Source organism: Embiotoca jacksoni, unplaced genomic scaffold, assembly GCF_022577435.1.
Source record: "Embiotoca jacksoni isolate LCO1_2020_lvr unplaced genomic scaffold, fEmbJac1.0.p SCAF_13, whole genome shotgun sequence".
Taxonomy (NCBI): Eukaryota; Metazoa; Chordata; class Actinopteri; family Embiotocidae; genus Embiotoca; species Embiotoca jacksoni.
The window spans coordinates 6,422,547-6,435,277 of record NW_027185263.1 but is presented as its reverse complement, the minus strand read 5'-3'; the positions used below and the strand labels follow the sequence as shown (position 1 = coordinate 6,435,277).

The 12,731-nt window shown below is 40.5% G+C and overlaps 1 protein-coding gene across 1 annotated transcript; it reads left to right on the top strand.

Moving 5' to 3' along the window:
* The first annotated feature begins 1,701 nt into the window (after positions 1–1,701).
* On the top strand, positions 1,702–7,355 carry plac8l1 (PLAC8 like 1). Its single transcript, XM_069146050.1, has 4 exons — positions 1,702–1,908; positions 2,360–2,592; positions 4,282–4,418; positions 4,815–7,355. Exons 1-4 carry the CDS (start codon positions 1,883–1,885, stop codon positions 4,944–4,946), a joined length of 528 nt encoding a protein of 175 aa, XP_069002151.1. The 5' UTR covers positions 1,702–1,882; the 3' UTR covers positions 4,947–7,355.
* The last annotated feature ends 5,376 nt before the right edge of the window (positions 7,356–12,731 follow it).

Sequence of the window (12,731 nt, the reverse complement as noted above, 5' to 3'; positions counted from 1 at the left end):
ATTGTGATTAAGTATAGGTGTGTGAATGTGTGTGAACTCTGAGCTTCCAAACCTGATAGTTTCACTACGTGTCTCTTCAGCACGTATAAAGCTCCCTATACTTATGTCTTTCACTTACTTTAGGTTAACCACTCTCACACACACTACACCGTGCATCAATCTAAATTTAAAAGTCACTGTCAGAACACGGGCAATGCAAGAGTGCCGTCTACACCAGGGGTGTCAAACATACAGCCCGCGGGCCGGATCCGGCCCGCCAGGGGGTCCAGCTCAGCCCGCCGGATGACTCTGCTAAGTGGGAAAATTACAGAAAGACATAAATTGCATTTCTATGAGAATATGGATATTTATGAGTACAAATGTTTTGTAATTTTTTTTTTAATCGATCCAGTAATTGCTTCAAAAACAGCGTAAACAACGTCTGCTCCGGAGGCAGAAGCGCTTGTTGTCACAGGCAGCAGCGCTCGCTGCTAGGGAATCTGCAGAGGAGAGCCGGGGAAGATAAACAGTGGGCTGATGTCTTGAGTTTTTGCTCTTTATGTTTCTGGTTTATTGTAGAAAGACCTTAAAACAGGGTTTATCATCCAAAAACCTTCACCAATGATTTAAACATAGAGAAATATTGTCGTTATGTATGCTATGATTTTACTGGTCTGGCCCACTTGACATCAAAGTGGGCAGTATGTGGCCCCTTAACTAAAATGAGTTTGACACCCCTGGTCTACACACATGAACCACAGCTGTTTTGCTGGTTCTAAAATACATCTTTCACTTCCCCACCTCTTGAATGTTTGGTCCTGTGTTTCTGCCTTAAGGGTAAGTCTAACATTTACTGTAATCTTTTTTAAATACATCACATTTAATAGAAAATGTCATGTGTCAAACAAGCTGTTAGATTTTGAGTTTTTGTGAGCCCGTCGGCTCTCGTAATACCCTTCCACACCTGAAGGGGGCGATAGTGAGTAGAGTTTCCAGCCTGCCCTCATTCCAACGTGAGTGAAAGAAGTCGGGTATTGTTGCCATGGCAGCAAATCTAAACCGACACAAAACGAGAGTTCGCATTGGCGCTGCTTTCCGCTGCTGGACACACTTGGCAAACGAAGCTGTAAAGTTTTGATGCCAAGTGCGTAACGTTTTTTTTTTTTTTTTATCGCCTGGTAAAGTAGACAGCTGTATTTTAACTATGTAGTGCTTTCTTAAAGGTAGCTATTTGTGTCATTACCGGCAGTGTCAATACGTTTGGTTAGCTGTCTGTTGTTGCGCGTTTTAGCGAGTTGGAGCTGTCTAGCTGTATAGCACCAGCTTTTTATTATTTTTTTTTTATTATTTTATATTTATTAGCTCATCATCTAGCTATATCTACCAAACTGAGGCTTTTTTTTAATTATTATTATTAAGATGGGACTTAAATCTACATATTACCACTTTGGAGGGTGCAAATTGACGGAAATAGTAATTAATTGTGATACTACTAGTTATTTTAGAAATGCAGTAGATCATTCTTTTCTTTTTTTTTTTTTCAAGGTTTGAGGCACCTTTGACCTGCTGGTGTGTTTGTATTAAGTATGTGCGTTTATTGTTTTGTGCCAGCCATTTATGTTCATGCACCTTGATGTGTATCTGACCTTTCTCCATTTGTTGTATTAGCAGTGTGAACAGCAAACTCTCAGACGGAAGACAGAAAACTACAAGACTTATCTCCGTCACACAGCTTCTGGCTGAGCCATCTGACTGCTGGTTTATCTGCTCTGACACACACCCTCTCATTGGGAAAGTGTCACTCCGCCCCCTCCTCCACCTCCTCATTCCTGCTGACTCCCCGCTCACTCTCCTTTCTCGCCTCGTCGTCTCACCCCTCTCTGGATGCCAGTAGCTCCTAGTCATGGAGGAGACAACAGTCACAAACCAGTAAGTGTTTTCTCGTCCCTTCCAGTACACATTGCTGTCACCACCGGACACAGTAGAATTGCAGCCAACAGCTCTTTTATCTACCCTGCTTTTTTTTTTTCTGCTGCTATGTTTATTCTTTTATGCCTCTATGATAAATAATGAAACAAAAGAAATAGGATTTTTTTTTTTTTCATCTATTGCTCCTGCAACTCCAGCTTTTGCTCTTCTTGACATAAAATGTTAAACTTGAGATTTTTGCCTTCACTCCAATTTTCTCTCATGAAAGAGTGAACAAATGAAATGAATTCAATTCCATCTTACAGGAAAGCAAAACAGAGGATGATTTGCTAATTTGTGACTAGAATTTGTTTCTTTAGTACTTGAGTAGCAGTGGAAGTTTTGAAGCTTGACAAGTAATGATTAGTTCAACTACCATCTTTCTAAAGACGGTTATTAAATCTAATTTTAGACCAGGGCTGTCAGTTACCAAAGCCTCAGCATCAGCATTTCAAGAGGAGGAAGTGGTGGGTGTCACCACGGGAAGTGAAGATAACTGGAGGTCAAACAAAGTCCCCGCAGTGATGGACCCAATACTCACGCAGCCTGGCCTCGGCATCACCACGACAACCATCACCACCATCACACAGACGGGAGGAGACTGGAGCACTGGCCTGTTTGATGTCTGTGGAGACAAGATGACGTGTAAGACCAACACACAACCAGACACTTTGCTCTCATGCATTTTTATTATCATGACTCCGATGCCACTTCTGTTTGTTTTTCCTAAACAGTAAGGTTTCTTTTTCCATCCTCAACAGTTATAAATTATAGTTATATTACAATATTACAACAGATGTTATTACCAGCAGAAATAATGATGTGATTTTAAAACACAAAATGCATCGTTTCAAACTCTTCTCCTGAATTCAGTTTGAAGACAAGTAAGAGGTCATAATGAATCCAAAACAGATCAGAGAATCTTTTGTATTTGTTACATGAATTGAATATTCATTGCGGTTTGTAAAAACAATATTACCACAAATATCTACCAGTGATGTATGAGCCCCTTTTTTTGATATCACTTGAAAAACTCTCTCATCCATTAAACTTGTAGATCCAGGTGTTCGTTTTGCCCGTATTTCATTTGCCAGTATTTCCGAGCTCGTGTTTGGAGGTGTATTGCTGCCCTTTCTTTAAAGGATGTTCCTCAGGCTTTCTATGAGGTTGAGGCCAGAGGATGATATTCTTTCCTCCTTTTATTCCTTTGGCAGCCAAGGAGCAATGATGTTTTATGCAGCATGTGATGGTGTTTTGTTCTGCAGGAAAATCATTTTCTTCTGGGAGGAGCAATTCCTCTTTTTGTACCCCGGCTCGAAATTTCCGGTTAGAATCCTACCTATCCTATCCTTGTAGAAGTCATATTGATACCCCCAGGGAGCATAAAGGGACACACCATTTAACTTACCAGTTTGAAAATGACTCTATTTTGGGGCCCACTGCAGATTTGGTTTTCTTTGTGAACCTCCAGGCTCCAGAGAAACGGGCAGTTTCAAATACCCACTTGCTGCACAACTCTTTACAGCAGGACTTTTAATACCTTTATTTTTTTTCTCTAAGAAACTTTCCTTAATAACTGAATCACTTACAAATCTATTCAAAGTTCAATAACCCCAGTTCAGCTTTGCTGAAATGTCAGTGGGTTTCATGTCACTTACAAAACAATGCACTATTGAGAAGGTAGGAGCAATCCCATTGACTAAGAGTACAATGCACTAAAATTGAATTAAATTCCCCCACAGTAATTAGTTTAGATATTTTCAGGTTCTTTTGCACATTATTCCAGGAAGAGACAGCGTATTTAAAAGCTAAATTTTGTGCCTAATTTTGTTCTGACTCTGAGGACCAATATTTGCAGAATATTGCTGGAGCGCAGACCAGAGTGATTTTGGATTTCACACATGTATGCACACAGATAAGGAGGAACCCGCCCGAAGAGAGATTTATGTATAAAAGCCGACTAATGCAAAAGTCTGCAAACATCCAGAGATTTCCACTTAGCGGTAGCATAAAGAGATCAGTAGTGCATGAGTTTTCCACAGCCAGTACTAAAACGTAACGATATTCAACTTCTGCAGACACTGGTCAGATACATTCGTAAGGAACAGAGCACTGTGATCTGTGATAAGATAGAAGGGAAAAAAAAACAAGCAAAAACTTTCGCTGAAAAGCTAAAGAGTCAATGTTTATTTATTCTGAAATCCTACTGAAATGCCGTTTGCATAACAATTTGCAGCCCAGTGTATAATTATTTCTAATTGTTGATGTTTCTACCAAATGACACTTAGAGATGACTAAATAACACACTGCGCTGCCCTGTTCCTGTGCTTGCAGGTATGCTCGGGGCTGTGGCGCCGTGCTGTTTAGATCTGCGTTTAGCTTACCACTATGGGGAGCTTCTGTGCATGTCGGTGCTACCAGGATCCACTTTTGCCCTGCGAGTTGGGATCAGGGAGCGTTACAAGATTCGGGTAAGTGTATTAATATTTGTACTGCAGCGTCTTTGCCTCCACCAACGGGGTGGGGTGGACTTTTCAAAATCGTCCCCGGTCATAATATCATTGCAATACATCCATCATTAGAAAATGAAGGCGGTAATTTCTCAACCACGTTTAAAACTCCACAGTAAACGGCAGCTACCTGCCAAACTGATTACCAATTGCAAAACATTGCCTTATTATTACTGTATGGTTTTAAGCGATAAGTTCACTTAGAGATGCGTGAAGGAATGTTTGTGTTCATATTTTAAAGTGTTTTCATGTGCATAAACCCTTTGATCTGGACGTGTTCCCGCTGCATTGTCGTGTCTGCTTCCTTCGTGCTTGCATGTATGCATGCGTCGATTTGTCCTGCATGTTTACCAACAGGGAAGTGTGTGTGAGGACTGGACTACAGTGCATTGCTGTTACCCTCTGGCTGTATGTCAGATGATAAGAGAGATGAAGCGGAGGATGAAGACGCAGACTTATCATGTGTCCACTGCTCTCGAAAGCTCCTGAAGAAACTCTCGACGGTAAAGGAGTCCCGTCGTTTGGCAATGCAACAGAAATTGGTTGTATGAATAGCAATAAATGATAAATGCCTCTCAGGGATCCTGACACTATAATTCAAAGTTTATCATGCAACGTTCCAAAAAGCCTGGAAAGGGCAAATTTTGATTAATAACGCAAATGAGAAAAGTCATTTGAGGTCTGAATCAATGTGTCGACTCTGGTGTCCAACCAGGAGAGCTTAAAGCTGCCTCAGGTTTTTCGACAGTTACCCAGCTTTAAAGGAGCAGTGTGTAGGATTTAGTGGCACGTAGTGGTGAGGTGGGCTACTGTAGAAACCTGTCGTTGCCACATGCCGCGCTCCGTCGAAGGGGACACCCTCCCTACCTAAATATGAAAGGCACATTCTAAGGTAGGGAAAACGTAACAATTTGTAGATTCAGATGATTATACATCAATGAAAACATATAAATGTATATTGTATTCCATTTCATCCAATAGGTTCCCTTAAATCCTACACACTGAACCTTTAAACTGCTGCTGGACAGTTGTGAGAGAATCTTAGGAATAAACCTGGTAACAAAACTTTATCGTCAGTATTTTTTAATATTTAAATGTTTTCCTACCATTCAGTTGTTTCCATCTTAACCCAAACAAGGAACAACGCCGACTATTGAAACATGTAATATCATCTTAACTAGTTGTTTATCAGGACAAAGCCATTATCAAAGTCATTAAACGAGTTTGATACATATAGAATACTGCTGAAAAGTTTGATTTATTGAGGCATTTTTGTTATATAAAGATATAAAAGATTTGTTCACCCACACTTCACCACCCCCAACAAATTCAAGCATGCTAAGTTCCAACTTATTGGTCTCAGAAACAGCTTCAGTCAATCTCTGTGAACATCCCTGAGAATGATTGTGCTGATCAAAACAAAGAAGATTTAGAAAACTCGGGGGCATCATGTCTTTACAAAATCAATGACCCTTGTGCATTGGAAATTCCATTATGCTCACTGACAACAGTCTATAAAGATTTTTTTTTGTCAGAAAGTTGTATAAGTGAAGTGAGTGTGAAATAATTTATGCCTATAATTTGTGTGGCAGACCCCTTTAATTTTGTCTAGCATGCCAAAGGTCACCAGACGCATTAATGTGTTCAGTGTCCCTCTGATGATGTGAAGAAACAGAATGCTTTCTGGACCCGCAATGAGCACACAAGTCATTATTAGGGACAATATCTAAAAATCACCTGTAATGTCACATTTGAAATTAGATCCAAGTAAAAGTAGGTAAGCAAAAGAAAAGCGCGACAACTCTTTAGTTGAACCTAAAAAGTTATTTGGTTTCTTAAGTAATATTTTAAAATATGAATGGGATGAAGCAAGTGTCTAAACTCATTCGTAATGCAGAACCACCTGTCTGATCATCAGGCGTACAGGCCACGGCGCAGCTCGGATTGCAGTCGAGATCGAGTCGAGATCGGTGATAATAACTCAGATTTCCATATTTCTGTTATTCTTTTATCCATGCACTCTCCCCCAGGCATTCAATCATATTATCAATTCCAGTCCTGATTGCTGTAGTTCCCCCAAACCTGAAATGCCAACCAGAAAGAACGGGTATGAAAATGTTATTTATACACAAAGCAGATGGGTCCTCAAAGGGCAAATATGTAATTTGTTAACTCCTCCAGATGTGGTCTCCCACCTGGCAGCCGCCTCCGATGAAATACGGAAAGGAAGAAAATGGTTCTGTGTCAAAAAGGAGAGAGTCGTGGATAATAAAATCTAATACAGTAGACTGCCTGTTTTAATGAGTTAATTTGCCGAATGTAAATACATCTTTTTTTTAAATGGCTGCGATTCTTCAGTGTGCAATTCTCTTTTATCGGATTATTTTGTTGTTGGTTATAAGAATATTAATAACAATCCTCCTCCTTAATACCATACGATAGTTAACAGGAGGATTGTACATTGCTACTGAAAATGATTTCAGATTGTTGGCCTTGCACGAATTGAACAAAGTGGTGTGCATGCGTACCTTTTCTGCCTATAAATGCCAGTAGCAGTAGAAAGCATATATAACATATTTGTTTTTGCATTTTTTAAAGGAGGAAGTGGAGGGTGGAGTTGGGGGTTGTGATTCCCCTTGATGTACAGTATGTCTCTGTGATAAAAATTTTACTCGCATAAACATAAACACATAAAACCAAAGAACAGCCTGTCCTTTCCTCTGTGTACCAAAGCACATTAAAGAAACAGATGGACGTTTTTCAATTTGCAAATATCTTTAAAATATGTTCACATTTTTGTAGCCTAAAATATTCGATACTGGTAAAGACTCTAATCGTGCTTCTAAAAATACCCAGCGTAAACTCCAATCGGTGCTTTTCCACAATGTTAAAACAGGACTTACTCTGATCTGTATGCATGGTTTTGAGTCCTCACAATATGCATTGCCGTTTCTAGCGGCTTGGATTGTCACCGTAGTAATGATGTCCTCACTTACTTACCTATGTCTGTATTAGGCTCCGTTGTTTCTTAAGCAGCCCCAGATGGATAAATCCTCCAGCAGCTCAGCAGCCCAGCAGCTTGCTGCCTACCGGGGGTTTGTCTGTGAGCAGGATCTCCCTCAAGCAGACCTGCATTCAAGCATGTGGTAACATCTTTCCTTCCCTGTGCAATGACCAGGCTGCTAATGTTGCTGCTTCAGCCTCAGTAGCTCTCAGTTGGATTGGTAAATCTATAGGAAATCTATTTGCTTTGTGGTTCAAACAGACTCACAGAACGTCCTGCTGAATCCTTTCAACTTCATCCAAATTTAAATAGACTTTCCCCTTGCTGCAAAATTTCTCCTCCGGCTGTCATTATAAGGGACATTTAACTGTTCTCCAAAGCACCAATTTAGTTTGTTTTAAAGGTTCAGTTTAACCAAAAAACACATTGTATCACTTCCCTGAAAAAAGTATCCAGCCGTGTAAAGCTCTTAGATGTCTTCCTCTTACCGAAAACATTCAACAGCAACATCATTTTTCCAAAATCAATGAACCGGGTACAGATTTTATGTTATCAGAAGCACGTCTCTGTGTAATCCAACAAAGCAACACAAAATACATCCTCAATGACCATGACGTTGAATCAACACGGTACTATTTAAAAAAAAACAAAAAAAAAAAAACACTGATCAATACAACCTCAACGAAAGGTTTAGTGCAGGACATTTTCATTCGACTGCATTAGTTTCAACAGGTGTACCTAATAAACCGCCAACTGAACATTTGTTTGTTCTTAATTTAGGGTGAACTGTTCCTTTAATTATCACAAACCTTATGATTTAATGTGGTTTTACTGTACAAATCACACAAAAAAAAATCAAATGATATCAAGTGTTTGTGCTGTCACTTAAACCCCAACTAATTTACACTTTGTAATATTTTTTTACTATACACACACACACACACACACACACACACACACACACACACACACACACACACACACACACACAAACACAGAGCCTGGACTTACGTCATCTCGACCTGATACACCCCCGTGTCTGTCCCATTAGGGGGCAGTGTTGCCCCAGAGCTGGGCGCCGCTGTATGTTTTGGACTCCTCCAGTCGGCCCGTGGGGCGAAATCAGTCCTTTGAGTGCTGACGTGGGGTCAGAGTTGGGATTTCCACAGCATCAGTAGTGGTCACGATTTGGAACAGTGAAGCTCTTCCTCAGTCGGACGGGGACCATAAAATACCTCTGCTGATGTTCTTTCCTGCTGTTTCAGCATGAAGACGACTATCCCTCACAGATGCATCAGGTTGTTATTGACAACAGCCCCGCAGGGAGATCTTTTGGTGCGTGTGCGTGCGTGCGTGCGTTTGTGTGTGGGCGGACGTGGAAATGGGTGTGATATCTGCAGATGTACTACGAGAAGCTCTTTTGTGATGATGAACTCGTACAGACCAGCGCAAAATACAGCACTGGGGGGGGGGGGGGAAGCAAGCAGCTAAAGGTGGAGTGTTTGGGGCTTTCGCTAAATACATCTCCGACGCATATTTTCCACCTCTCACTTCCTTCCCTTCTCCACCTCTCCGATCAGCAAACTTGTCTCTACCTCTTGCAGATATTACCTCTCTGTTGAATTCTGCATTCTTGCCACCCCCTCCCCCTTCCCCCCTCTCTCCCCCTTCCTCTTAATAATCTCAGCTCCTCTTGTCGCTTTCCTTTCGTTGCTCTCATTTATTTGTTCCTGTTCTTCTTCTCCTTCTGTTCCTGAATCCTGCTGGTGTGTGTTTGGGAAAAAGAAAAGAGAGAGAGAGAGAGAGAGAGAGCCAGAGGTGTGGAGAGACCTGCTAAGCTGGAGCAGTCGTTCCCCTGGTGATACTTCTATCCAGGACAACAAGCACCACCTGGGGTTTACATAACACACACATACACACACACACACACACACACACACACACACCAACACACCAACACACACACACACACCAACACACCAACACACCACACGCACACTTCCTCACATACTCTCTTTATATCACTTTCTCTCTGATACCCTTTTGTCTCATCCTTGTCCTTCCTCCGTCTCCCTCTGTTTTTCATTCTGTCTCACACACATTATCATTGTGGAGAAGGGGAGGAGGGGGTGTGTAGCCTGAAGCCAGAAGCCTTGGCAGTTTGTAGCGCATCCTGTGTGCTCTGCTACTGAGCAGAGTTGTCTTGTTTTGGGTTGTATGTGTTTGTGTGTAAAGATGGATGGACACTTGGAATTTATTGGCACCGATCCACTCCTCAGTGTACACCATAGATTTTTTTTTTTTTTGTTTGTTTTTTTTTGTTCTTTGTTGTTTTGTTTCGAAGACGGACAGGAGAAGGATTTTTATTGTAGGAAGGATTTGACTGGAAAAATCTGTCATACACATGGTTTTATAATACTAGAGATTTGCCAGCTTTTGCAATGTTTGTTCTTCTGCAGGAAGAATTTACCCTCATGTTCGTTGCTTGACAAGAAAAAGGAGGATATGCGATGGATCCTTTTAAATAAACAAATATGGGCTGTGTTTACAATTTTGATTCTGAACTACGTGGGTGAATATTAGAAATGATTAGACTAATGACGAATTCAATAACAACAATGCAGTACTTTTGTCCAAATTTGCTAATTAGTATTGGTGACATATCACCAAATGGTAAAAAAAAAAAAAAAATGGATTTCTAAATGGTAACTTTAAATATAACTTTAAAGTTAAAATTTCAAAGGTAAGTGTCAACTTTAAACCATATTTCTGCGTGAAGCAATGTGAGGCAAGAGAATGAGGTCAAACAAGCTTTTTGCAGAAAAATAAATTACTGTGGAAGAAGTGTAGTCTCACAAACTGTGTAACATTGTCCACAGTCAAAAAAAAACCAACCAAACACAACAGGGCAAACAAATAGCAAATAAAACCCAAAGGGTTACAAAAAAAAAAAGATAAACATCAGGATAATTTATCATTATCAAAACCCCAACTGCACTACATTCATTTTCCTCAAAGAAAAAAACACAATGGAGAGGCAAGACAATTCATGGCCTCCTTACACAACTCTGAGTGTCGGATGCCTTTATTTTTCAAACGGCAATGCCTCTCTGCTGAATGTAAATTAATGTCACTCATTTTTGTCTGAACATCCCAGAGAAAGGGCTCTTGCAGAGATTCTTTTTAATGCTCAAAATGTGTCTGGATGCTGATTTTCATACCGCTCTTCTTGGTCTTTTTTGTCGAAGTGTAATTTTCCAACATGCTCACATATTTCTTTGAGCACCTGTGGCGTTCCAATATAGACACCAAAAAGCTCCCAATGCCATCATTTCTTTAAAAAAAAAAAATCTTCTTCCTGCAAAAACATGCATATTTGATGTGATGAGGATCCTTGGCAAGAGATTCTCAGCGACCTCCCTCTGCTGCAACTGTGTGGTCACCTTTTCTGATTTCTCCCTGCGGACTCAGAGGACCCATATTGTGTGATGTCAGTTCAGAGCACTGGTCTTTAACATCCTGCAGATTGCCTGAGGGGGATAAACACTCCCTTTGAAGTTGGCATGATGGCTTCTTTCTTGTGACAACTTCAAAGTAAATGTTTAGTTTGCCAGAAAGACTTCTTGCCATTTCACTGTGCAATGAGAAATCTTTAAAAAAAAAAAAAAAACAGTCACTTCCCACAGAGGCCCTTTCTTGCCGGGGCCCCTTCACCTCTCCGGGGCCTCTGTGCCGGGTGGTAGGCCTGTGCATGGATCTGTCTAATCTATGGATGTGAAAAGCGCAAACCTGAAGTCGAGAGCAACGATAAAATGTGGTTCGATGATTCATCTGTTCACCAAACGGCAGATTAACATTTCAAAAAAATCTTCGGCACACTGTGTACCGCCAGCTGTCGTATATGTGATTACTCTGCATAATAACATGATGGTATGTAGAAAAGTGTGACCACACAGATGTAAACATATTTTCTCTTTTAAAAGGGATGAACTTGTCTTATTTTTAGTCGTATCAATCCAAGTCCTCATGAACCTAAAACCTACAGTGACATATATTTTAAGGGCCTCATTTGCATAATCTTCTTTAAAGAAACAGTTCCATATTATGGAAACAGGCCTGTTTGCTGCTATGGTGGCTTCTGTACTGAAACGATAGTGTTTGTCTGTGATATATGCTTCAAGTCTTGATGCTAATCACCTCCTGGCTCCAGTATACAGTACTTAACGCACTGACACAAATGAGTGGTAACATTTTATAATAATACGCAAATCTTTTAAGACTTATAAGGCATTTATATACAATTTAAACTTTGTATGCTTCTTATTTTTGATAATTGTAAAATAAATTATGTTTTAGCTATTGAGTCATTTCGTAACTTGCGATCCGGATGACGTTAAGACCCCATGCTGTCTTAAGGCATTTACATTATCCACTCTATTTCCTGCTGGATGATGTGACATGTGAGGGTAGATGGCAAGCAGCTCTGACAGAATGATGCTTCCCTTTTAGCTCTTGGGCTTGTGTTGTGTAGTGTCTCGGTGCGGTCAGTGGGCAACAGTAGAAGAGTGCTTGTTGGAAAAGGTCAAATGTGCTGCATCAACTTTGATAAATAAAAGCTTTACAATAACTCTGCCAATCTACATGTTGAACAGGACCTCGGCTTTGGAAAGGGGCATTTTATTTATTTGGCAGGTCGGCATGCTGTTGCAAGAAAGGAACGTCTAAGAACTGAGAGCATTTTTTTTTTTTTTTTATAGGAAATACCACATGCTGACTTACCTCTCGGTCTCAGTCTTACTCAGCCTGTGCTATTTATTTATGCACCTTTAGCATGAGAAACAAACATGCTAATACTTAATTCACATTGTAAATTAGTTGCATCACAATTGTGTCTTGCAAAGATTCCTGTTTTTTTTAATTTTTTTTTTAATTTTTCTCTTGCAAGAGACACGGAGGCGAGCCCCCGCTTTGCTGTCACCCATCATCATCCGTTGGGCCGAGAAAACTCCTACAGGCCTTTTTTTTTTTTAATCTGTCAGTCTTGTCACATTAATTTCTCTGTACTGTACGTCTTTCCATACAGATCTAATATCGATAAGTGCGTAGATACCTTATGCGTGTGTGTGTAGGGTGCCTCATAGTTGACATGACATGAAGGGTTGTTGCAGGCTGGCATGTGTTGCATAATGTTTTTATCTCAGTGGCACACACGCTTCCACAGTCCTGCCATTGATGTAGGTGTTCTTTCATCTGCTGGCATCTCAAAGGTG